This window comes from Pelmatolapia mariae, linkage group LG4, assembly GCF_036321145.2.
Source record: "Pelmatolapia mariae isolate MD_Pm_ZW linkage group LG4, Pm_UMD_F_2, whole genome shotgun sequence".
NCBI classification, from domain to species: Eukaryota; Metazoa; Chordata; class Actinopteri; order Cichliformes; family Cichlidae; genus Pelmatolapia; species Pelmatolapia mariae.
This window is the reverse complement of record NC_086230.1, coordinates 22113908-22140015: the sequence shown is the minus strand read 5'-3', so window position 1 is coordinate 22140015 and position 26108 is coordinate 22113908. Positions and strand designations below refer to the sequence as shown.

General features: G+C 41.4%; 2 protein-coding genes across 4 annotated transcripts in view; both read right to left on the bottom strand.

Annotated features, from left to right (window-relative positions):
* Positions 1-6745, bottom strand: part of cyth1a (cytohesin 1a) — a 40356-nt gene extending 33611 nt beyond the window's left edge. The window contains exon 1 of one of the 2 annotated variants that reach the window (XM_063471907.1): positions 6492-6745. In XM_063471907.1, coding sequence (XP_063327977.1) covers positions 6492-6510 — 19 coding nt within the window. In that variant the 5' untranslated portion in view covers positions 6511-6745. Of the gene's footprint in view, positions 1-1428; positions 1851-6491 lie in introns of those variants that run through there. The other variant, XM_063471905.1, reaches the window with a different exon arrangement.
* Positions 6746-9084: 2339 nt separating this feature from the next.
* Positions 9085-25853, bottom strand: usp36 (ubiquitin specific peptidase 36). Of its 2 annotated transcripts, none has more exons than XM_063471902.1 (20): positions 25749-25853; positions 21734-21999; positions 21358-21579; positions 20818-20928; positions 17906-18008; positions 17761-17828; positions 17130-17200; positions 16943-17025; positions 16409-16520; positions 16171-16311; positions 15529-15629; positions 15293-15431; positions 14821-15183; positions 14309-14533; positions 13734-13849; positions 12877-13572; positions 12390-12601; positions 11959-12144; positions 11747-11862; positions 9085-11314 (listed from the first exon to the last, which is right to left on the bottom strand). In XM_063471902.1, exons 2-20 carry the CDS (start codon positions 21984-21986, stop codon positions 11183-11185), a joined length of 3450 nt encoding a protein of 1149 aa, XP_063327972.1. In that variant the 5' UTR covers positions 21987-21999; positions 25749-25853; the 3' UTR covers positions 9085-11182. The 2 variants fall into 2 exon arrangements, with proteins under 2 accessions (XP_063327972.1, XP_063327973.1); XM_063471903.1 differs by having other exon boundaries at positions 12390-12598.
* Positions 25854-26108: the final 255 nt, after the last annotated feature.

Here is a 26108-nt window from a genome sequence, read left to right as displayed (position 1 = left end):
ATATGTTGTGTGTGCAAGAGAGTAAAGCCACCAGATAAAAGTGCACCATTTCCTACTGAGATGTCATAACAGCGACATGTGATGCAATTTGTACGAAAGTACAGAAATCAAATAATTCCACCACTTATTTCAGGAGTGGTTTACAGTAATAGCTTACATGACACAATGTGAACTTGCCTAACAACAATTGGATGAGCCACACATGAGTCATTCGTGATTCACCATTAAAAGCAGAAATACCAACACTAACAGTATCAGCCAATGTCATTACATCACAAGTGGCCCAAACTCTTAACGGTTGCCATCACAACACAAACTTCGTTTTATTGCCGTTTAATCAAAAAACGTGACACGATGCAGGCAGTTGGCAGCTTTGGTAATATACTGCCCACAAATTGCAGGGAAGGCTGAATGTACAAATGCAAGCCAGTGTTTTATCTAAGTGACTAGAAACACCCAACATGCCATTCAGTTCTGTTGGCTTGACAAAAAAAAAATCTGCAAAAGTCTGCTGTCATCACATTTAGTACCAGAACAATCCAGATTACTTCCCTGTTGAATATCCAAATCGACAGGCAGAGCCCTGGTGCTGATGTGGATATTTTGAAATGACTGAGGCAGCAACGCTTCCACATGCTTCGCACAAAGTCAGCTGATTTACTGCCACCCAACAAAGCTTTTTAAGTCATGTCAACACACAGTTTAAACACCCCCAATGGGAACCTGCACACCATCCTGCAGTGCAATGTCATCGCGGCGCTTAGCAACCAATCCAAAACAACAAACACGCACACATCAGCTCCATCGCTGTCCAGATGGTGAGTAGCAAACTTCTAAAGAAACCAACATCTTAATCTGTGTCTCTCTGTGTGTAATTAAACCGAGAAGCACGGAAAATTCATTTTCCCCAGCTTTAGGAGGCGATCACCAGTAAGCACAACACTGCCAGTCCTCTTTGTTAAAGGACGGAAACACAAGTCTTTGGCAGAGCTGAGAAAGTCTGGCTCGCAAGCTGAGATTTCACATGTTGTCGGCCAACATAAGGATTTCATGTACATGTGTGAAAAAGGAATGTGAAGTCATCAAGAAGGAGGCAGCCCTGCTGCAGATTAGATCAGCTGAGTAAGTAATAACATTAGCTCACGCTCTATTAGTGTGCGTGCACGCACGGGGCAGAGGTTTAAGCTGTGCTAAATGAGAGCCTCCCTGAGCCTCGAGAAGCTCCTTCTATTTCTGTCCAACTGTTTGTTTTCATCGCTGGTTTAGTCATGTGTTCGTGCCAGCGGTCACAGAAGCACACATGATCACGCTCACAAACACATTCAAAAAACAAATGCTCGTGATAGTTTCAACACTGTAGGTTTATAGTAATGATGCCAAAAGCCAGCAAAATGAAAAATGATGTACCTGAAAACAACTTTTACTTACCTGGAGCTTCCTCGAGTGGCTTCACAGCAGGGCACAAGAAGGTCTGAAAACTGGACACACATAGTTCACTGACTGTCCCCATAGCTCCGGCGTGTTAATCTCCGTATCTGAGTGTGTGGCTCAGACTGCAGCTGTGTATCGTCCTGAGTTCCTCCCTCCTTATGATATGACTGATGTGAAAGAAAAGTTGTGAAGATCCCAGTCTCCCCAGTGCACCTGTCACTCCTTGCTCCCAGCTGTTCCCTCCATGGAAGGATTCCAACTGTAAGATCCTGCACTGTGTCACTTTGCTTCACCTAATCCCCCCCCACCCCAAGTTGGATGACGCTCCTCGGCCAATGTCTTACACTAACCTACTTTCTCTTCCCCTTTGTTGAGAATGTGCAACTTGCTATCCGATGCTAAAATCACTTCTGCTTTCTCCCCCGTTCCCCTTTTCCGTTGGTATCTGAGCCTCGCTCTTATCCTCCTCTGTTCCCTCTCTCTCCCTTTCTCTTTCTCTCCCACTAGCTACCTCACATACTAATTCTTGACAGGCTGCACACAAAATATATTAATGTATCTGTGACTGCTGCAGCAACCGCGTACCACTGGTTCAATCTGAAAAGTCGCTTGAAGAAGGGATGGAGTTCTGTTGTTTCATTGAAATTATGGCAAAAATAAATAAATAGATGAAAGTCAGCAGTATGCTTTTTTTTTTGTCCACTCCAGATTTTTATTTCCATCTCCACCCTCTGCTGCTTTTAGCTTTTAGTCACTCATGGTTTTTGGCTTGAAAAGCATTAAAAAAAGAGGCAAGATTTCATTGTTGCTTGGCAACAGGATAGAAGAAATAACTAGCTCCTGGGCCAAACACTGTGAGCCATTTGTTTTGATTAGATTATTCTCACACTCGGTGATGACACGATCGCATTTTGGGGCTGTATAACGCACATGGGTTTCACAACGACAACAACAACAACAAAAATGTGCTCGTCAACGATCTGTTTCAGATTCTCGCTTCCTCTCGTGGAACAAAATGCAAACGATTAGCTTCCCTCTTGAACTCGTGTCACCTGCCGCTCTGCATTACCCCACTTGTCAGTCACTCCTTAATTACTCCTTCTCTGCGAGACATTAATTAATCCTTCAACTCCGCCCTCTCTGTCAATCATGTTTCCATTGAAAAGCAATATAGGGGTGACTCAATGTTGGTGACATTTAAGGAATGCAATAAAGTAAGACGTGCTTCATGGTTATGGAAATCATTATGATCTAACAAGCACTGCCTAGTTCATTATCTGAGGGCACAGTGCTTCAACTTGACCTCTGTATGAACTGCAAAGTCAGTTCTGGGTACTTTAAATGCTGCAGCTGCACATCACCTAGACAGAACAGCTCTGTCACCAGAGGAACGGCACACAGTGAAGTCAGCACAAATCTTCTGCCTCTTTTTTTTTTTTTTTCCAAATGCATATTCCTCCCCCCTCGCTCGACAGCACAACACAAACACACTGAAAATTTTAAAATCTGTGTATTCCACTGAACTTTTATGGAGCTATTCTAGTCCACAGAGCAAACTTTAAATGCTCTAATGAAACTCATAAAAGCTAATTAGCCAAATCGACAACAGTTCATTTGAATTAATTATTTTGCACTGCAGTTTATTATGGACTAATGAGAATGTGAAGTGCAACACGCAATTAAGCTGCAAATGCAGTCATTCAAAGAGAGAGCCCCAAGATGCCCAAGCTGTCATAATTTAAATGCTAATACTGATTTGTTATATAACACACTTTAGATTGCTTTAGTCAAAAAGGCACATGTTAAGTCACTGATTGATTCCTCATGAACCCCAAATGGGAGAAAACATCTAATGACCCTCAAATATGTGAGTAAACTCAACTCTGTCACACCCGATCCAACCCCTACTTGTCTTATAGTGACGGTGCAAGAGTCTGGGTGTTGTCAAGGCTTAATTGCTAATTGCGTTTATCCAACAAAGTATGGATGCCACTTCTTGGCCTCATGCTCTCTGGGCTGTCATTTTTAGTGATTAAGTGATTTAAGTGATTAAGTCAATCAAAATAATACCAAATAAAACCAGATCTGGTGTCAGTCTCCACTTTATCTTGTGCTATTGAGCCAGTTCGTAACAACTGAAGCAGTTTGCTTTGATATGGTTTCTTGTAAGTGTTGCCATGTACAGCATGAAGGCCTTTTGCGTTTAACTGGCCCCAGATGAACCACTTCCTTGAGCATGGCATGCCATCATGTGGACACTGCATGCAACAACAACTCTTATTTTCACCTCCCCAAGCAGGCTACAAGTCTTCTGGAGTTAGCAGACCCAGATTTAATCTAACTATGAAATCTATGTGGGCTGAGTGCAACAGTTATGAGTAAAAATTACAACAAGAAAACCGATAACTTCCCCATCAGATTACACGATTCTGATGTGAATCAGTCATCAGTAAATGAGTAGACAGCTAGGGAGGTGAACGTGTTTTCTTTTTCGATAAAATCATTTCCCAGGTGGAAGATAAAATCTACAGGAAGCTTCCTGATCTGTGTTGGTGGAACTCCTACATGGCAGCCTAATGATAGCATCACCTCTGGTGACTAACAACTGGCTGAGTGGGGGCAGAGCCAACGTCTCTGCTGATACAACCAGAGTGAATATGAAGGCTAGAGCTTCTACACCTGAACGGGCTGAATGAGCTTAACAATATCTCCACAATAGCAACGTGCAGCGCTCGTTGCTCAGCTTTCCTTTCAGCTGTCTTAAAGCTTTATCCTGCTTTGAGCACTTCTCTTCATCTGCGTCTCTTTTTGATCGATGCAAATTTAATCACGTTAAACAAACCATTAAATTCATTTTGCTTCTTATTTCTGGAGTTATATCTTACACGATGAAGAAAGTAGAACAGCTGTAGCATCTTTGGTGTGATTTTTATGTAACTACTTATTTCTTTTTATTAAGAACAAGTTGTGTCTGCATAAGCCCGCTGAGAGTTTGCTGCTTCCGTGACAGTGTGAGTATGCTTTGAACATGAGAGGAGCTTAGAGCTGGAGTAAACCTGTCACATGGCTGAAGAGTGACAGTTTAAGGGAAAAAAACTACAAAACGAAAACAAGAAAAAACACACACACGCAGCATTAAGACCAGCAGAAGCATCTCTATTTCTCAGACGAAATCACTCAGATAAAGAGGAGAGGTCAAACTGACAGAGAGAAAGATGACACCCATAACCACAGAAACCACATATACCTGTCACCCTAGAGCACCAGCGCACCACACCTATGAGCAGTTGCACTGTTTCCTTTGTGCACATTTTATTATGCAAAGAGAAACCAAACTGTGCTGACAGGTGCAAGTAGATGGGAGGGGGTGCACACAAAAGAAAAAAACATTTTGACACCCTGCAGCTCAAAGCCTTTTAAGTAAGTCTTGAAACCCAGCCACGCCTCATGAATCCCCAGGTAGTTGATTTAAGGCGCCAGCACCTAGCAACATCACTGGAACACAGTTCAGAAACCTGTTTCGATGATAGTCCTGCTGTAAATGTAAAAAGGCGGCTACGCGGGTGAAGCCATGACGCAATAAATTATACAAATTACATTAGAAATATAGCCAGCCTCCAGACTAATGTTGCGTTTTGTTATATAAGTCCAGACTAATAATAAACTGCAGTGGGGGGAAAAATTGTGCCAAAATAAAACGACATCTCCACTTTTACTTCCATCTTCTTCCCGTCTTCTTGCTCACAGAGGAGATGATATGCTTTGCACTTCTTCATTCAGATTCACAAGCTGTCGATTTGACTAAGAAGGTGTCGGGGACAGCGAGAGTGTTATCTGAATGCGCTGGGTGTTTCAGCGTGTCTCTTTTCTTATGCCTCACACTTCAGCAGATAATTACATAATCACCAACTGATTCTTTCAGCTCCTTTGCAAATAGGAAGTCGCTGACGGCATATCATTATCCTGTTCTGGGGCTGACAGGAAAACATCCTGCACGGGCTACCCAAAGTCACCACCTATGGACTCTTTATAGCAATTGCTCCTTTGCTAGGAGCTGTGATACTTCCATTAGACTAAAACTTCCCCTCATTTTTGGAAAAGAGATGAGAAGCATCATCCCCCTCCTTCTCCTGCTCCCTTCAGCAGAGCATCAGTTGAATTTTTTTGCAATGAGGCCATTGCTGGAGGTTCTATTTTGAGATGCATTAAGCTCACTAAAAAAAAAAAAAAAAAAAACTAAACTACTAAATAATTGAGACGAAGGCTCTATCATATTCTAAGCTGAGCCACCAGCTAGCTCATCCCGGTCTGACATCATCAGGGATGTCACCATTGATGACATGACATGATGCTGAATTTCCAGTAAATATGGCTCACATTTTTTTCCACACAAGTAGTTGTATAAGAAGGCATTCTGTAAAAAAAAAAGAAAAAAAAAAAGAAAAACTATGTCAGCCTCAAAATAGATCAGAGCCTGATATCCTATAAATAAATCAGTCCGGATCATGTAAACTCCCAAAAGAGCAGGAACTTTTCTGTTTGGCCCTGCTGTTGTTTTTGAGTGTAAAAATCTGATTTATTATTATTATTATTATTGTTTTCACAGCTGTCACCCTGCTGTCATAGCTGCAGTGAGATGCTAAATAATTAATTGCGTCGACCTTTTTATATGTGTGCATACCACAGAGACCACCTGTTTTAAAGCTGGCTTTAGATTGCATCCTTCTTCCTGTTCCTGTGTATGCGCTTAGACTACATAAACACGGGCAAGTGTAGGATGAAAACAACACGGCATACAGGCCTGCTGCGGACTAGGACTTACTTTGAAGTGTGACACGTTGTCATTTTTTAACAGTTTCACCAAACAGACAGGCAGTAGTGTGGACATAGCTCAGTGGGCTGCATTTTTTTTTTTTTTTTTTTTTATCTCTTGGCACAGCAGGAACACGGACACGCTACGGCAGTGCTGAAAAGCATGCGCTCATGCAGTGTCAGGCTTTGGATCAAAGCGTCTGCTACATGCCAAACAATCTGCGTGAAACACTGCGATGAGGACAAACCGTAATTCTCCCCCTCCATCCCGGTGGTGCTGATGCTGCTGCTGCTTCTGCGGCTGATGAAGGCGTCTCTGTCCGGGGATGTCTCTCTCGAAGCGCCCGCAGCAACTCCGTTACCTGCCGCCCTCCTTCCCTCCCTTTCTCGTCTCTTCTCTGGCTTCGCTTCACCTCCCAGCTCTCAACTTGAAAGCAGGCGTAAGCTTACTTTTTTTTTTTTTTCTTAGCTTGTTGCTTTTCTGTTTGTCCCTTCCTTTTTGCCGTTTCAGAGGTGTGTGCTGCCGATGCCTGGCTGCTCCGCTGTTATGTAGCTCTCCAGAAAAGCCGGTGCACATGCTGGCCCCTCCCATCCCAGATGTGATGTCACGCTCTAACTTAGCTTCAAGTTTACTAAATGTCCTGCTGCTAGGTTTTATAACTTGCTGCTTATTTGACGGGCCCTGTAACGTGTGCATGCAACTATTCATATAATTCATTAAATACAACGTCCAGTGAAAATATGAGAAAATTACTAAATGTAATGCAAGAAGCAAAACAGACTTAGGTGATCCTCTGTTTATTGGAGCGTTATTCAGTCTCTTTTAGCTCCCAGACGTAAATAAAGCTTCCTTTTGAGATAATGAATAGACTTCAACTTCAACTTAGGTTTGCCTGCTCACCAGAGAAACTTCATCCCTGTTTTCCAAGAGAAAAAACACAGATGGAGTAGAACAAACTAAAGTGAACACGGTGCAGAAGTGACACCTGGTGTGGTCTTCTGCTGCTGTAGCCCATCTGCTAACATGTTCTACATGTTGTGCAATTAAAGATGCTCCTCTGGAGCTAATGAGTGGTTATTTGAATTACTGTTGCATTCCTATCAGCTTGAAGCAGTCCTTTTCCTCTTACTTCTTCCACTCATAAATATTTGCTGTTTTTCTGACCGTTCTCTGTGAACCTTGGACCCCTGGTCTGACTCCAACATGCCATGTTCAAAGTTACTTAAATCACATTTCAATAAGGGGAGAGCGAAACATGATTTACTGAGATAAAGAAATTAGCGTATTGGGCGATTAGACACCAAATGACCCATCATGGCAGAACAGAATCCCAGCAGTGATAGGATATAGGACAGGACCTCCACAAATTCTATGTGCTGGTGGTGGTAAAGATGAAGACTAAGGCTTGAATAGAGCTGTGGCTGAGGTGGCTGAGGTAACTGAGGTGGAGATGGGGAGGAGGTGGGTTGCACGAAAGAGTCTGAAAGGGAGAATGGCAGGGAGCACAGATTTAAACCATGCAAAGCCGAGGCTTTTGGCTCAAAGAAGGCGGGCGAGAATTGATTGGACTAGAGTAATGATGTCAGAAATGAGATTGACAGCATGGGAAAGCAGTAGTCCTGTAAACAACAGAAAAGCAGCTGAATACACAGGAAAACAGACAGATGAGTGAGTACAGATCCCTCCTTATTGAACTTACAGTTAAGCTTAATTTCTGCCTCATTCTGATGCTTACCTTGTTTCTCAGCAGGTGATCTTGACCATCTCTACATGGCTAAATCCATTGGGTTACTGCTATGTGATTATATGCTGTTGGCATTAAGAAGCTGCTGAACCACTCAAAACACACTATACTGCAGCAACATTACCTTTGCCACACATATTCACACAGCACTTTATTCTGTACTTGCGTGCTTCATCTACTTTGCACACCTGCAGCCAACTGAGAATCACCAGTTGACATATTTTTGTAATTCAGGAGGAAAGCAGAGTAATTGGACAAATCCCACCCAAGCACAGGAAGAGTATGCAAAGTCTGCTCAGAAAGCCCTAGAAATCTGGACAGAAACAGCAAGAAGGGATTGGGCATCCATAAATCCAACTGGTATCTCTTATACATCATAGCCATAGACTGGAGGTAAAAGATGGGTTGGTCTGAAATGTAAAATAAAAAAACAAACCAAAAACTCCCCAACTTAGTAGGTCAGCAGGGGGCAACTCCCCCTATTACAAAAATAAGTGATTATACAAAAGTGTATGAGAATGAGAGACTTATACTAACTTGATCTATCACCCTCAGTAGACTTCCTGCTAATGAGATCTGGTCTCCAACTGTAGTTTTAGGACTTGTTAGGTTGTTCATCCTGTAGATTAGAGTCCTTTTCAGAGAGAAAAAAAAGACAGGAAAGCAGTGTATACTTTAGAGCTTTGCCTGTGGGTTACAAGTTTTTGGTTTCCCAGTCAGAGCTCACCCTAATTCGTCGGATCTGTTTAAATCAAAATTTGAACATCGTGCATAAGTTCTTGCAATTGGATTGAGTGACATGTTTCCTTGAAATGGTACACAAATGGTTTTGAGGCACATTTTAAATGTAACCCAACCAGCAGCGTGCTGTATTAACAAGAAAGTGCAGTAAGTGGTTCAGCTTCCATAGATAAAGGCAATACAACATACATGCACCTCTTTTGGTAAGTCAAGACTTTCTTTAAAAAAAGAACCCTTCTTAAACAGTGATGTTGACCCTATTTGTGCTGTTTCCCCACATACCATTTGTATATTTGGAAAAAGCAGAGGAAGACAAAGAAAAAAAAAGGAAAAAAAAAACAAAAACACAATCAGCTCACAAAAGTCACAACTTTATTGCACCTTTTCAGTTAGCTATTACGAGGTAAGAGCTACTTTCATTATGAAAGCTCTCTTCTCTGGTCAGAAAAGGTGGTGCAAAATATGGAACCATCAATGCAAACATGTGGACTGTCCATTCACACTAGTAAATGTTCATCTGCCAGTCTGCCAGTCCACTTCACAGCTGTCCTTTGGAAATGACACTGCCCCTCTTGTACTGTACACATTACAGTGACATAAGGAAGGACTTGCATGAAAAACAAATGTCTCTCTTACACACAACTGAACACACTTGTAGATAAATTCTCAACACCCACCGACTACTCTGAGTATTTAATAGCACAGTAAAGATCTTCTTTAAATTACATATTTATAACATTAAAACCTATGCTTTTTATAGCCAATTCAAGGCAACATCTCTAGAATGAAAAGAAATGCATGGGTAAATCTTTACAGCGTTGTTGGGGTGGGGGAAAACACTGGTAGCACAAGATGGACTGTACAATCTACACTGGCAAAGCATTTGTTTATTTAACTTTAGTTTCTCTACACATCTGTGCCCAAACTGGTGCAAGATGATTAGATGGATTCCACACCTGATATATTTTGTATAAAACAGTTGTTTATAGGATGTACAGGATGCAACGAGGTGGCCTAGGTCCAGGGATGACTCCTACATGAAATGGGGTCTGATCAAGGGTGGAGATGGGAATACAGGAGGTTCTGGGTTCCTGAGTCTCAGCCCAGTTTCTAGACGGCGAGCATGACTGTCAGAAAATTGCATAGAGGTATAAGATACAAGGGGACAAGAAGATCTCATCATGTAGTTATCGCATCATAACACAGTGCCAGAAGTATAAAATGTAACCCTTTAATTGCAGTATAGTGGTGAAGGACCCATTGGAGTTTTTTTTCCTTCTTTACAGAAAACAAAAACATGTTTCCAAACTGAGCTTCTCTAAATGAAGAACTGATGAGATGAGCTACATAGTTGGATAGCTGCACAGCAGAAAATTAACTGCGCCAACGAGAGTTCCTCCAGAAACGCCGACCTCTACGACACACAATGATTGCACCGAGTTGTAAGAAAACAATAACTCATGAATAAAAAATAAAACTAACAGCATCCGATGCGTTTCCTCCATATCGATGACATCGCCCGAGCATTCCTTTGTATTATTAATGTATTAACATTAAAGCTGAACTTGGTAAGGAAGGGGAAAATCGCGTGTGTAACAAGAACTGCACAACTACAAACGACCCTTCATTTAAAATGGGTTTTGAACCAGTTTAGGCATGCGTAATTAGGAAACGGTGGCTATTTTAAACCTCAATTTTACCAACAATATGCAGGCAAAACTTGGTCCTTAAAAAGAAGCAGTGTGGTACAGACACTAGAGTACAAAATAAAATCCCAACTTATGAGAAAAAAATAATAATAACATAAAAATATTTAAGAAATCTAAAACAAGAATAATGAATGAGTCCAGCTTTGTTATTTGACATAGAATAATTTCATTTTTTTGTTAAAAAGGTCACTTTTTTTGCTCAGATTGCGTACAGCGAGGCCAATGAGTCACAGGCTACCTTTTACAATTACGGTAAAGCTTTTTGTATTTCATGGTAGCACATTTTCAGGGCAATAATCGGGGCTCAAAGGACACAAATCTAATGCGATATTGACGTGATGTAAGGATTTTGAATTAAATACTGAATGCATAGAAAACTTTAAGCTGCTCATGGCGGCATCTAAAGGGGAGATAGTGAAATTCAGCTGTCTGCTGAAAACAATATTTCACATTGGTTAGTTTAAAAGTTGTGTTGGCAGACTGTTGATGCAGTAATGTGTACTGCTTTTGGCACATATCTTATTCTTGAATATGGGGGATTAAACAAACAAAAGACAGAAGAAAAAAAAACGAGAGAGAGAGAGAGAGAGAGAGAGAGAGAGAGAGAGAGAGAGAGAGAGAGAGAGAGAGAGAGAGAGAGAGAGAGAGAGAGAGAGAGAGAGAGATTGGGTAAATGAGTTTGGTAAGAAAAGTATTTTCTGTCTCAATTTCAAGTCAGCAAGACTTCAGCAGCAATCTGGACTCTCAGCGTCGGACTCCAAAAACTCTCTTCCCTCCGGGTGTTACAGACCACTTGTTCCGCCTGTCCTGAATCTTCTGGAACATGCTGCTGGCCCCTCTCCACTTCTCTCTTTTATACTGCTTTACTTTCTTCACCTGTTAATAAGTGGAAAAGGGGGCAAATTAAAATTAAATCCTTGCATATTGTCTCTGAGAACTATTTTAGCTGTTAATAATCAAAATACCAAACAGGAAAGCAGGGTAAAAACTGGCCATCAGAGAGAAATAGGGGAGCTGTATTGTTTAATAACAGAGATTACAACAACACATTTTTAGACAATCTTTCCAGGGATCGTGCTTGATTGCACAATATACATGCAAAGTGTCACAAGTAACTGTTTAGGTCCCAAGAGCAACAACGTGTCTGGTTAGTGGCACTAAATTTGCCCGTGAAATGAAAAAAGGTAACTTTGACCTCATGCACGTTTTGAGTGAAGACCCATTAGGTGATCACTGTGTGCAAGTTTCACTGAAATCTAACTAGTCTATCAGACAATGACTTTTTTCATGTTGCATTTCACCCCTCACCTTTCCCCTGTCGAAGTCTTCATCCCATTCGTCGATCACAGTGTCACACCTGGCATCGCGGGCATCTTCAATGGCATCTCTGCTGACAGCAGAGACCTCACCATCCCAACTGAGGACTAGTGAAGACAAGACATACACACCCTTTAGTGTCTTTAAAAACACATTTTCTTTAAAATTGCATTTAAAAACACAAATATGACTCTGCATCTCACCATTGGCTCCGTAGGCTTTATCCGAAGCGTTCCTGAGCAGCTCTTCTACCACACTACTCGTCTTTTTCCCATCCCAAGCTACGGGTGCAGCGCGGGTCGAGCCATCTGATGTACTTCCATCAGCCGCTGGTGCCACGCTGCGCTTGTAGCCGTCCTTCACTTGGCTGTCCCACACTACCACTGTGGCTGGGAATTGAGAAAAAAACCAAACAAAACAAAAAACACAATAAATTAGAAATAAACACAGAACTGTGATTAAATCTGACATTCTCAAAATGCAATGAGTCACACTCTGCACAAAAGTAGAATAACTGGTCACTCCACAGAAAGGCTGCAGAGGTGCAAAGTGATTTTGTCAAATGGCTCCAATCAAAATTTTACATTGACACTCCATGGGTAATCCATGTAATTTTAAGTTCTCACTCACACACCTGTGCTTTCTTTGTTTGTTCTGTCCTTCTCCATCGTTTTCTTTTTGTACGGGGGCTCCGATGCTTCAGTCTCAGCATCAGGACAATGCTTGCTTTCCTCCCACTGTCGCGTCTCTTCTTTTAGCCTCTTCTTCATTTTTAATTTCTTTTTTACTTTTAACAAATCTCCTGTATCTTTCTGGCTCCCTGTGGGCTTCATCTCAGAACTGCTTCTGGGGAAAAAGCAGATGAGAGATCGAGGTAATGAAAGGCATATAGCAGAAGCAACTACTTTGTCTCACTCTTAACCCTTGAGGGTGAGAAGATCAAATATTTAATGAAAAAGAATATCTTATTTCAAGTCCTTTATGAAGATATGAATAATGATAACACATTTAGAAAAGTTCTTGATTCCTAGAGTCAAGCCAGTAATGTAGACTTTCTGAGAGAGCTTTACACACAAACTCAACTTCAGGTGAAGAACAAACATAACCAGACTCGAACCAACCTTTCTGTTGTAGAGCGTGCAGACGCTGTATCCTGCAGAGCGTCTCCTGACTGACCCACATTGTCTTTCTTTTTCTTCTTTTTCTTCTTCTTCAACACAGAATCCGTTTCCTGCTTTTTCTGGTTTGACTCACACTGCGATGGAGTTGTAGCGGATAACTGAGGCTTTTTCTTAGACTCTTCTGCACTGGACTGAGGGCTCAGGCTCCACATGCCACCCTGACACCAGTCCTCCTCCTGGCTTGACGTGTCCAAATGAGACGAGACACACGCCCGCTCCTTCGCTTGCTCTCCGTCTTCGTCCAGCCGCTTTCGCTTCTTCTTTTTCCTCTTGCACCTCTTCTCGCCATCGGACTCTGCTGCGGTGCACTGTGTCTGTGGAGCTGTGGATGTGACTGGCTCTGGGACGCTCTCTACCTCAGAATGCCGCCGCTTCTTCTTCTTCTTTTTGTGTTTGACATTTTGAGCGGGAGGGTCGTCAAGGTCTGGTTTTTGAACCACTGAGTTGAGCTTGTTGGAAGACTTGGGACTCTTTGGGCCTGGACAGTGAAGACCGTTTGTTTTAGGAGGAAGGCTCACGCTTGGCTTTTGCAGTGTGGAGAAAAGGGACTGTTTTTGAGGACTCTGCAGTTTGAAGGATCCAGTTGAATGGGCTAAAGGTGATGATTGGACTTTACATGAATGGAATGGATCAGCTCTGGAAAAGAAATAAGGATCGTCTTTGTTTTTGGGTGTCAAAATTTGAATGGATACACTCACATTAAGAGTATACTGACCCCCTAAGTTGCAGAGGACTGTACAACTCAACCATGCCTAGTGTGAGTATTCGCAATACGAAACAGGTTTCCATATACATACCTGTGAGTGGGAGTGGGTGAGGCAAGGGTGAGGGAGTTAAGTTGATTTTGATGCATGGGGTCACTGGACGGCAAACGGGGCAGAACATCAATGCTGCTCGGACTCCGGCTGCGAGCCTGCAGTTATCGACATAAATAAAAACTTGGTGGTCTAAAGAAAATAGCCATGAGTGTGACAAAAATAAGGAAGAGAGTAAATAAAGGAAAAAAACGGGGTGATTAAAAGGATGGTGGGGGGGGAATGGAGAGAGGAAAACAAAGTGGAAAGGGTATGGCAGAGAAGAATTAGAAATGATTAGGAAAAAAGAACAAACTAAAGGAAAAGAAGACAAACTTTAAACAAGTGCTAACATGTGGTTGATTAGACGGTACACTGGAGAAATAAGACATTACATAAAAGGCATAAAACGTAGCACAACACGACTCTTTAACTTGCCTGAATAAAAAAGACTAATTGAAATCAACGGTGCAATTTGTGACAGCAGGTGTGGCGTTACACGACAGGAAGCAGAATTATTATGAGTTTGTAGTAAGACAGGAAGTGAGGCAACTGCTGTGGATGGGGATGACGTTCACCTTCTTGGCCGACAGGGCAAGCTTCTTGGCAGGTGGAGGTGACATGGTGCTGGTGGCTTCAGATGTGATGTTGCCGAGAGCCGGAGGTTTAATTTTTGCCGTCTTCTGCTCCTCTGTGCTCTGAGAGCGCTCCACGCTCCTTGCTGGAGACGCCAGGCCGCTGGAGCCTTTCCGAGGAGTGGAGGGAGTCTCTCCTACTGGTGCACTTTTGGGACCAACAGAGTCCTGGTCCAGAGAGAGAAAACCACAGGTGGCGGTTATGCTTTTGTGAAGCTGCAGATCTGATCTTTTACATCAAACATGGCTTCTGAAATGTGAGAGAATCCTTCTTTTCATGCTACTGTAGACTGAATCTCTGTAGGAAAGCATGTTTCCATAAAGAAATGCCACTGCTTTTCACAGCACTCAAATATTTTGAGTATTTTTAACTGATGATCAAAATTAAAAATCCCTGTCAAGATTTCACCCTTAATGTAACGTTTGTATTCATGCTTGTTCACTTTATACCGTACCTTTGACTCAGTGGTGTCAGCAGAGGAGGAGTCAGACAAAGACTTAAATGAGGTAGACGCTGCCATGCCTCTGCCTTCTCCACCTTGTTTTTTATCTCCCTCCGTTCTGCTGACCCCGTTGCTGGAAGGGGTCGGAGTGCTGCTGCGGGATGGCAGCTGGCTCTGCGGAGAGGGCTTCTTCACCTTCTTGAAAGGTTCCTCTATAACTGCGGGTCCACCCGGCAGCTTTGGCAGACCGTTGGAGGAGGATGTCCAGTTGGACAGTCTGGGCTGTGGCTGAGTGCTCACACCGTTCCTGGAAATGGGCAAACCCAAACCACCGTCCATCGACTGGATCTTGCGCAGCTGGGCTGGCTCAAGTTTCTATCAAGAAAATGTGGACTTTTCTTACATTTTTTATCCAGAATGTTAAAAGCTAGAAAGTTTAACACATACATTTACAATTTTACAAAAAGCCAAATATTTCTTATACCTTTTTCACCTGTGGGGAAGAGAGAGGCCCGTTCAAGTTGGACCTCTTTATCTGTTCCGATGGTGCCGTATTCTTCCCGGAATACAACATCCCCTGCTTGGTGGTCTGCCCATCTGCATTTTTCTTGGTTTCAGGTATCCTTTAACACACAAACACAGACTCTAGCTTGTTGGACGGCACATCCAGGAGGTACAGACATCTTTTTTGATCTCTTGCATCACTCGCTACCGTCTCACCTCAAGTAGAAAAGCACATAAGCCTGCTGGTTCAAGACCACTTTGATGTTACTTGAGTGCACCATTGAATCATTCATTTGGTACCATTGTCCATTGCTTGCCTGTGAGGATAAAAGAGAGAAGAAACATAAAATAAAGCCATTTTCCCTGTAATGATAACTAAAGCTCTCAAATCTTAATCACTAGTTTAGCTGTGAAAGGGACTTATTTACTTTTAGCTTTTAAAAAGGAACTGAGAGAAACCAATGTGACCCTGACTTTTGGTGAAGATTGATATTTGGCAAAAACTGGCAGCTATCTGTGTAAATGTGTTGTACTGGTATATTCTATGGATACAGCTTGTTATCCAGGTCTGCTATGGTAAGCTATTAACAATCCACTCCCTTGTCCACATATAGTCACTTCTGACTACAAAAAAACTGACGTATTAATGGGAAAGTTTCACAACAAGCTTTCACAAACAGTGTAGAAAAGGAACTTTAAATTCAGATAGCTGACACCTAATTTGTCACCTTTCCCGATCGGAATCCACAAGGGGGAGTGGAAGGATTTTTAAAGCCAATTTTCCTTCACATTCCTGTCTCTCACACACACACACACACACACACACACTAAAAAGATTGTTTATCTATACTGTCTTGCCTTCACATAGCAGTAGTAGTGTCCAGCATGACAACTGTAGCCTGAATGCACCAGAACAGCATAGAGGCCGTACATGACAGGATCGCCTGAGCTCTGAGACATGTAAGGGCGGATGTTTAGAAATTCTGGGTAACCAACATCCTGAAAAAGAAGAAGAAAATGACAGAAAGGAGTGAGATATATAGAGGAATGAGGCAGTTTTGCTAAAAATCAGTCAGTGCTGTGAAAATTCTTTAACCTTTGTTATTTTTCCACCGCTGAAGTTTGCAAACCTCTTCAGTGAAAGGGTGAGTACATTGGATGTTCGATGCACTGTGAAGCGCTTGGTGGCCGGCACTTTCTTTTTGCACCTGAAGAAGACGAAAAAAAAAAAAAAAATTATGACGACACTCTTTAATCTTTTGTAATTTTATGACTTTTTCCCCCAAAATTTTAAGATTTGCACTCACCACTGACTTTGTTAGATACACTTGTTCAACTGCTTAATGTAAATATCTAGTCAGCCATTCACATGGTAACAACCAGTCTGACTATTTCTGAAACTACTGAGTTATACTGATCTGCATCATGGATGTGCTACCAACAAATCTGCAGCTGTGTGATGCCATCATGTCAATATGGCCCAAGAGGCACCTTGCTGAATACGTGCCAAAGAATTAAAGCAGCTCTGAAGCCAAAATGGGGTCCAACCCAGTATTAACAAGGTGTACCTAATAAAGTGTCTGGTGAAAGTATATTGAATCGTTTCTGACTACATGAGAGGGGAACTTACTTGGCACACATGTAGGCATTCTCTCCACTTAAAACATCTGGTTTAACAAACAGTTCCAAGGCTCGCACTATGTTTGCTGCTTGCTAAAACACAACAGAAATTACGTTACCAAACTTTCCAAAAACAGAAACATGGACATTTCCATAAAAATAACTGTTATACAATAAGGAGATATTGTTCAACATACCCGAATCTCAACGGCGATATCCAGGTAAGGATCGTACGTATCTGAGACACTTTTACAAATAGAGCATTTTACTGAAAGGCAAAAATAAAAAAAACAAGTCTCACTCTTCTGACATAACTGTAAGTAAAATCTGTTGAAGCTGCAGCAACCTCAGTTCAATTTCCTGTAAACATGAAACTGTCAGACACCTCAAACAACCTCATCTGACTATTAGAGCAAACTTTAAGGGGAAATTCCTTTTACATTTTAACTCGTTTCTATTTTTCCATTATAGAACAAGCGAAACTCTTGAACCCACACAAAAGAGAGCCCTGAAATTACACGAGCTGCTCCTTAATCTCTCACTTTCAATATGAAAGTTAATCATCATGAATGTCTCTTTTAATAAGCTTACATTTCATTTAAATTAGAATATTTGAGCAGTGGGTTCTTAAGTAAAACACAGAGATTGTCAAAATTAATTTAACTATTCAATATAGTTTTTTTCTAAAAAATAAATAAATAAAATAATCACACAGGATACCTGCATCTTAAGCCAAGGTAAGATACACATATATGATACCTCTCTGTTTTCCATGCATCAAACCATTAAGACTTAATCTGAGCTGCATGTTTATTCATCAGTCAATACCTCTTGACCTGAGGTAACCTCCAAAGATCTGGTGAACCAGTGTCGTGGCCTGGGTCTGCCTGTCAAGCCTAAAAACACAAAGACAAAAGTTATTCATGTAATGACTAATGACTAAACAAATATCATAAGAAGCATAAATCCTTACTTCGGATAGCCATTGAGACAGGCTTTCTGCATGGCATCGATGGTGTACCGCAAAAATTCATGGGCGTCCTCTTGACTACCAAAGCGAAAATGTCTTGCAATTTCTGTGGAAGACAAAGAGCCTGTCAGATTTCATGCTTTACCAGAGTTACATTTTTCCTCTAGCCTCGCACTTACTGATACAGGGAGGCTCAGAGAAAGGTGTCTCTCACTTTTCAACTTGTCAATAATGTTCCTTGTATTTGATAAAACGTTGATGAACTGCAATGACCCACAGGCTCATTAAAGAAATAGATCAACCACTGACTACCCAGATTACCTGACTGAGGTCACAGACATTTGTTACATATCGTGATTTCTGACAATAAGTGAGAGCAAAGCAAGAAACAGTAGAGGTTCATTAAAAATAAAAAAAAATAGGCCTGATAGACACCAAAGTAAACCATTAAAGGTCACAAATTGAAGTAATATTTTTATTGTTAAATAACAGAAAAGTTATTGTTTTCCATAATTTTCTACAGAAATGTTTTTATTTATACACAAACACACACACACAAAATGTAAAAACTGAATTTTGCTGTTAATTCAAAGATTTTTTCTATTATTTTTTATTTTTGTTGTTGTTTTAATTACATGCCAAAGATCAGGAAGGAGTTACAAGTGCTTTTAATGTTTAAAACTTTATTTCTTATAGACAAAGTCTAACAGCAATGCTTTTTACTTTGATTTACTACAGCAGCATTTCTTTACGATGCAGAAACATGGAGACTTAAGGAGAACACATCAGGTTTTTTTAAAAGATCATTAAGTGATTGACCGACTTGTCTGAACCACAACGTAAAATTAGTTTGACATCCCTGCTCTATAGTCTTCATAACATCAATAACTGATTATAGTCATTTAACTATTAAAATATGACACGACACATGTGCACACTTATAAAGTAAACGGAGAGTACAGATAGTAGTGATGTACAACAATCTTCGGCCGATTCATTGGCTCTCTCTCGGCACTCAAAGGAAATACATGCATGTCGAGGTAATTTGTGATTCTAAAATGAGCCTTAGTATGGATGTGAGGCTGTTTGTTCATCTCTCTGTGCTCGCCATATGATGGATTGGCAGTAAGTAATTTAAAAAAATGCATGGACTTGAATTTGTTGCACATTTCATATAGATATAGCTGCGCAGCATCACTGATTTTGAAGAGAGCGGTCCTGACAGCTGAGGACTGGCAATAATGATTACTGGCTGGAAGACAACAAGATGTCCATGCTTCTAGCCTTTTCCAGTGTGCCACAGGTTGTGTTCAAAGGATAATAAAACCATAATTTCATTGTACATGTACAATGACAAAGGGCCTATTAGGTTTTGCTTTGCTATATTCAGTCTAATATAGTTGGATGTTTAACTAGACTTTACTAGCCAGCCTGAAGGACCCGTTAAGAAACAGTGTATTGGCATTTCTGATGCGTTCGAGGTTAAACTCAGTATCTGTACCATCACATTGCTGGTCTTGAATCTGATATCCATCAGAAAACGGAATTCAGTTAAACAATGATAAATACCACTCCTCTTATAGGCTGGCACTATACTCTTCCTACACTGGCAAACTGGACAGTACAAAACTCTAGCAGTCCTTTGTTTCTTCCTTTAGGAACTAGCACCTCCTGTCCTTTTTGTATCCAGTCTCTTTAGCTACACTCCAGCCATCCAAGTTGTCATTTTCCCCAGATAGGTTAACAGTCACACTTTTTTTTGTAACTATTGTAGAAACAGGTTAGGTCAGCACATTCATTTCAAACAGTGGGCTGACTGTTTCACTGTAACTACATAAAGGTCCTTTATCAGGAAATACAGTACACCCTGCAGCCAATCAAACTAGAGCATTCACCCAGACCATGGCATAATGACCCAATAAACATATTATGGTTACAGAGCGGCGTCTAATCTACAGTAAGAGTCTCATAGTAGAGATAATGTACCCTACTGTTATTTCCTAATGGAAAACTGGATGAGCTAATAGAATGTGGTCATCAACATATTCCGAGCATAGCACCCCTGCACACTCACAACAATGAGTCACCCGAGAGTGGGGAAAAAGGAATATAATACATCAAGCACTAATGATCTATTCCAGGCACTTCCAGGAGAGGAGAGAGGCAACATCTTGAAGACATTAAATTTGTGGGCATTAAGACTGGTGTGTCGTGTTTTTATTTTGTTTGTGAAACCTCAGCTGTGAGATCTGGTGGCAGTTCAGGAATCGGCAGCAGTAAGCTCTTTTGTTTTTGTGCAGTGATATGGCACTGTATTAATGGGCTTTAGAGTTGGACTAGAAATACCGAGGTTGATATTTCAATGTGTGCATTTAAACTGTTCCAGCATTAGCGGCACATTTTAAGCTACAGAGGAGTCCACTAGCTAAATCAATGTATAAAGAACCTGAACACACATACAGCGCATCTCTGAGCTCTGATTGGGGGGGGGGGGGAGGAGCAGGTGGCCTGTACATTTTTGTGCTAAAGCCCGCAGTCACAAGGAGACAGAAAGGGCATTGGGAAAGGAGGGAGGCAGAGAAAATGAGGCACAGGAGGTGGAGACATGATTGCAGCAGCACATAAGGAGGAAGCAGCCAGGTAGGGAGGGGACTAGGGTGCAATGAAACTACAGCACAGTAACTCACCATGTCAGGGCACTACTCACACCTCATCGCTACTGTCTACGTGGGATTCATTCACTAACTGCAGTCTCACTGCTCCACTTCTATACTGCAGTTACTGCCCATTGTTGTCATACGGGACACTGTTGCAACACAGTACCCTTGAGAGTAGCCAACCAATAAATGTGACGTCTGGAGATAAACCTAGAAGGCATAAACTCCTCAGGCACTGTTAAAGGAGGGCGATCTTACTTTTTAAGTCTCTGATGAAGGAGACGGGCTTAATGGCGTTGCCTGTGTTGGCGAAGGCTTGGATGATATGGTTCTGCATTACACAGATCATACAGAAGCCTGACTGGTGACCTGAACAACAAAGAGGAAGAGGAGTTACACATAACATAAACGTATAAGCAGGTGTTAGCATTAAATACAAAAACAATACCTTTAACTCAAATTTAAGGGGTTAAAAGGCATTCCACAAACCAGCTGCTGATATTACAATATGTTCATCTTTTATATAGAGTCTGTTTGAATGAGATGATCAAAACGAGTAAAAAACGCTCCAAATAATAAATGTCTTGATGCATGCACAATCATCCAGGTAAGGAAATCCCTGGTTGATTGGGAGCTCAAAATAAACTGGCTGAACCAAATGAAGCTACACTTCTTGTTTTTCCTTCTTCAGGCACACGCAGGGATATAGGCCAGGTAAAAGTAAATCCCCAAACAGTGAGAAACTGTTAGTGTTTAAAAAAAAAAAAAAGAAGTAAACGGGATAGTAAATCTACTCACAGACACGGCTGTGCTCCTTTGAGAGTAAGTAGTTGGCAAGTGGCGGCGTGTAGGTGAGACACTGCACTGTGGAATTGAGGAAGCAGGTGTTTCCAAGGTTATGGAGGCCGGCTCCCACCCTGTACACACGCTCCCACTTAAGGGTGATCTTGTTCCCTGGAAAGAGCATCTTCTGCGGAGCAGGGATCCCATCGCTCTGGCCCCCAACCACATTCTCTAAGACTGAAGAAGGGGTACAGGCAATTTTGTGACATTAGCCGAGGACAGAACGCCAGAACTGAGCTTTCAGGGTAAGCATCAAAGAACAAAAGGTCAAACATGGAAAATGTCAGGCCATCAAATTCTGCTCAATTTTCAGTTCATTTTGAGAGCTTACCTTGCCTCTTAATTTGAGCAGGCTCTGCAGCTTTCTGTGCTGTAGCACCCTCAGTCCTAGGATTGAGGATCACATACTTGTTCTTTAGGCTGTCGAGCTGATAGGAGAACCCCTTGGTGGCAGGCTCAAACTCTATTTTCTGCAAAAGGACCTTCTTGGCAGAAGAGGCCAATAGCTTGTTGAGGTCACCCTCATCGCCTGTGTCCTTTCGGCCAGGTTTTAAAGCCTCCTTGAGTTTATCCACTATCGGCATTGTTGGAACATCACTGTGGGGACAAACAGATTGGATGTCAGCATCACTTCACAAGACTGCACAAAAAAATAAATAAATAAAAATGTACCATTTCAAAGATATCAATGACATGCCATCCTTTTTCTTTTATATTTGCAAAAAATGCTGACACAAAAGTACTTTGTTTCAGAGTTAAACATGAGCAAAATTAAACCTGCAAATACAAGTTAAATTGCCCTCATAGCTAATAAATTAAGCCCCTGTTTGTTTGTCCTCCAGTGGGTACCTCCCTAAGCACATTTTCTGACATCACCTTACAAGAGAGATAAGGACTGAGTGCTTCCAGCTGGGTCTTGGCAGCTGTCCCTGCAGTTATGCAAGGCATCAGATGTAACATAGGGTGGGGGAGTGTATGGGATAGGAGAGAGAGAGCATTTATGCTTACACATAAGGTGTGAGCAGCTGTTGTTAACTGCCAGATTACATTTATACAACCAATACAAGTCACATTTTGACCTAATCAAATTTTTTGTCATCCTCTCGACTCCAGTGAGTGCATAATCAGTAAAACTGTAGCTCCTTAAATTAAATTTTGTCACAACAGTGAGAGATCTACAGTAACAAGTAATAACAGTAAACCTAAAAGTGTTTTCCATGTACTGTTTCTACACATAAAAAGCAGCTTAATGTACACAAAGACCATTTTAGTGTTGAGGACTGCTGCTTTACACCAGGCAGCTGTAAAGGAGCTCTGATTCAGGCTGCCCAGTAATCATCAACTAAACAGCTGATGAAGGGTGTTAATCGATCAAGTTGACTGGCTGGCTGACGGCAGCGGGAAGAAATGAGGAGATCAAAGTCCAAAGGAAAGAGTGACACATTGTTTACACAGCTGATCATTGCAGTTAACAGAGAGCAACTCCAAACTACGGGAGCATTAGGGGGTAGGAGAGTAGGTGACCTGCAATCCCTCGAGTGAAACATTCAACTATCAATCGCTGAACCTGTGACTTACTTTTTAAACTTACAAGTAAGCTATTATTACACAGCATAGCAAAGCCATATTTTGATGGTGAGTGTGTAAAACATTCAATCTTCTTTCAGTTTACCCATACAAATGATACCGTCCCCCCAGATAAAGACAACAAAACATCTAAGGAAAAAAAAAACCAAACAGAAGCGAAGGCTACATCATAGAGACAATACAGCACTACGACTTACTCATCAGAGTAGGCAGTGACGTCATGAAGAGGGAAGGAGGGCCGAACATGCATTGCATGCACAAGGGCATGCTGACCTTCACGTGCTGCTGATACTGATACAACTAAGAAGCACAGAGCCCACAGGGAGAGGGAGCTAACTGCAGTGATGCAACCGTCCAAACAGGCAGCTCTGCTGATGCGCTGACCAAAACACGGATGTTTAATCCGATTGTGTCACATTACCGATAACACACAGAAACTTTCTGACTGTTGTTTGGGATATGCTGGTTGCTTAACTAACAAATGATGCTATTTAAGAGACGGGTCATTTTAAGGTGAGTGAAGGTTTTCACAAACGGTGATAATCTGGGAATAATTACTTACACCGATGCTTAATTTGAAAAAAAAAAATCGATTAAATCCAAAAATAAAACAAATACAATTTCTCGTCTTGTCAACTCAAGCTTACATCAAGCATAAAATTAGACTGGTAAAGCTTTTTAATGTTAAGAATACTTCAGATATCTTAAAGCCAACTTTAATAAGTTTCCACTTTATGTGGTAATTTATGTTAGCATGGCTTTGTTTTCTGTTCCGTTTTCCATCAATGCCCTTTCCCTTTTTCGTTGTACATGTACCATGACAATAAAGGGCTATTCCACTCAATGAAGGAAGGGATGTACACAAGCAGACAGTCATTAAGCGTAAGGTCTTGTTAAGCCATTTTGCCTATGTAATCAATATGTAGTGCAATGTCAAACTAAACAATACGACTTAAAGCCTATTTACAGGGGTTTAAAAAATTATAACCTGGTTGTTTCCTATTTTAAAAGGTAATCCTCACACTGATATGAAAATATTTCATTCAATTTGTAGGGACACAACTGATATTGAACTTAAATTTAGATGTTTGAAAAACTGACTCGTAAAGGATAGATTGACTCCATATAGCACAGTGAAAGTTTGGAGAACCTCAGTTTGATCCTGAGAGAAGACAAAGTTCCTTCTGGGATTACATCACAAAGGGCATCCTGTGTAAACATGCGGCGCGATCCTTTCCGAATAAGTGAGCAACCAAAACTAGCTTTTACTTTTGTAGGAAATATTACAGCTGAATTAGTTTATTAAGTGCTTTTATGGACAGTCAATAGCAGATTATGTTAGCTACTAATATTTAAACAAAGAATTAAAAAAAAAATGTAGAGACAGTGGGATTACTTTCAAGTACCCTCCAGTGAATACTTGCATTACCCAATACTGACTCTTTATTTGCATTTCGTAAACTATGTATACATAGATCGTGCACATATCCTGCCTAAACTACTGCTGGATGCAGGTGACTTCAAGGGCTACCAAAAATGTTGAATTATGACACAAAACAAACTATGAGAACATTTAAAAAATGATACTTTTTGAATATATAGAGGCAATATATCATTAAAAAAAGCCATTTATTTACAAGGGGTCACCACAGCGAGTAGCTTTACATGTTTGATTTATTTATTGTTAATGCCAAATGCCCATAGAGAGCTTCGTGTCTCCTCCCGGGACTGAACAGGGGAACTTTCTCTTGTTGAGCCACAGAAGCTTTGGATAATTAACATTACTTACTCAGCATAATTTATCCCTGAAATAATTCATTCTCAACTACTACTCAAACGACAGAGGGAAAAAAAAATCCATAAACTATTAAAACAAAACACCAGAATATGAAAACATGCATTCAGCCCTCACCTTCTCCCATATCTGTTCTAAGTCACCCACCACCACTAGAGGAGCATTGGGTCAAACCCACTGCAACACCACATGGCGCTTCCCACAGGCAAGAATTGCTCTAAAAAAACTGCCATCCTATATGCTTTTAAAACTGAGGGTTCAGATCACTCTTAAAGAACTTGAAGTACCACATGCTGCAAAGGTTTGTCTAATGACACCAAAAAAACAAAACTGGACTACTCCAGGTTTAATATATAGATCTACAAAAAGCTACTCACTCACTCGCTTCAACAAACTCCCACAAGCACACACTCAAAGTGTAGAGATTTCACTTCTTAAATCCCACAGTTTAACGTTTTGACCTGCTTATAAATCTACCTGGACGCATAATTTAAGCTATTTTGAGGTCTTGTCTTTTCTAAATGTCGTTAAGAGCTCCATGAAGTAGCCGGAGTAGCTGCTCACCTACTGGTCCCACCACTATGGGCCAATCACCAATGCTTGAATGCTAGTTTGCTTATCTACAGCCGCAGCTAATCTCGACCTGAACGGTTTAAAATTTAAACAGGAAGCGTCGCTAAATATCGAAACTGCTCGATACTTAATCGTTTATCTGTCCTTGCTGTCGACTGCTTCGTGTTCTGCTATTTAATCGTTTAACAGTGTAGCAACGCGGTTAGCAGGCAAGCTAACTTAACGTGGGGAAAGCCAGCCTCCCTCAGTGCTGCAATGTGGTTAGCATCCCAGCACCCAGGTAGCTAACAAACCTCCCTAACCGCCAGATCTCGCCTCTTAGCCCAACGACAGCACCACGTAAACAAGCAGCGAACAGATATTACACGAATACGCCTTTCCGTTCACTTACCTTTCACTCAACGGGACAAAATAATTTAAACTAGAAGCCTCTGCTTCCTCAGATGAAGCTCTTCAATCTAGTATTTTCGCCCATGCTGCATTATGAGAGGGCGATAGAAAAAAAATGACTGACAGGAATCACGGACCAATCAGAGCACAGGTCACGCTGTAGCCGAAAGGTTCAGCCAATCGGCGCTTAACGTGACGTCGATCTGTGGGGGGAGGGCTACACGTGACTTCCAGCCAGCGCTGTTTACCATTGATGCGCGATACCTGATTATGTTTTTATATAACAACAAAAAAGCGCGGAAACATGGCAGGGCCTGAATCACACTGCTACTCATCCTCATGAAAATTCCCAGAGGAGGGC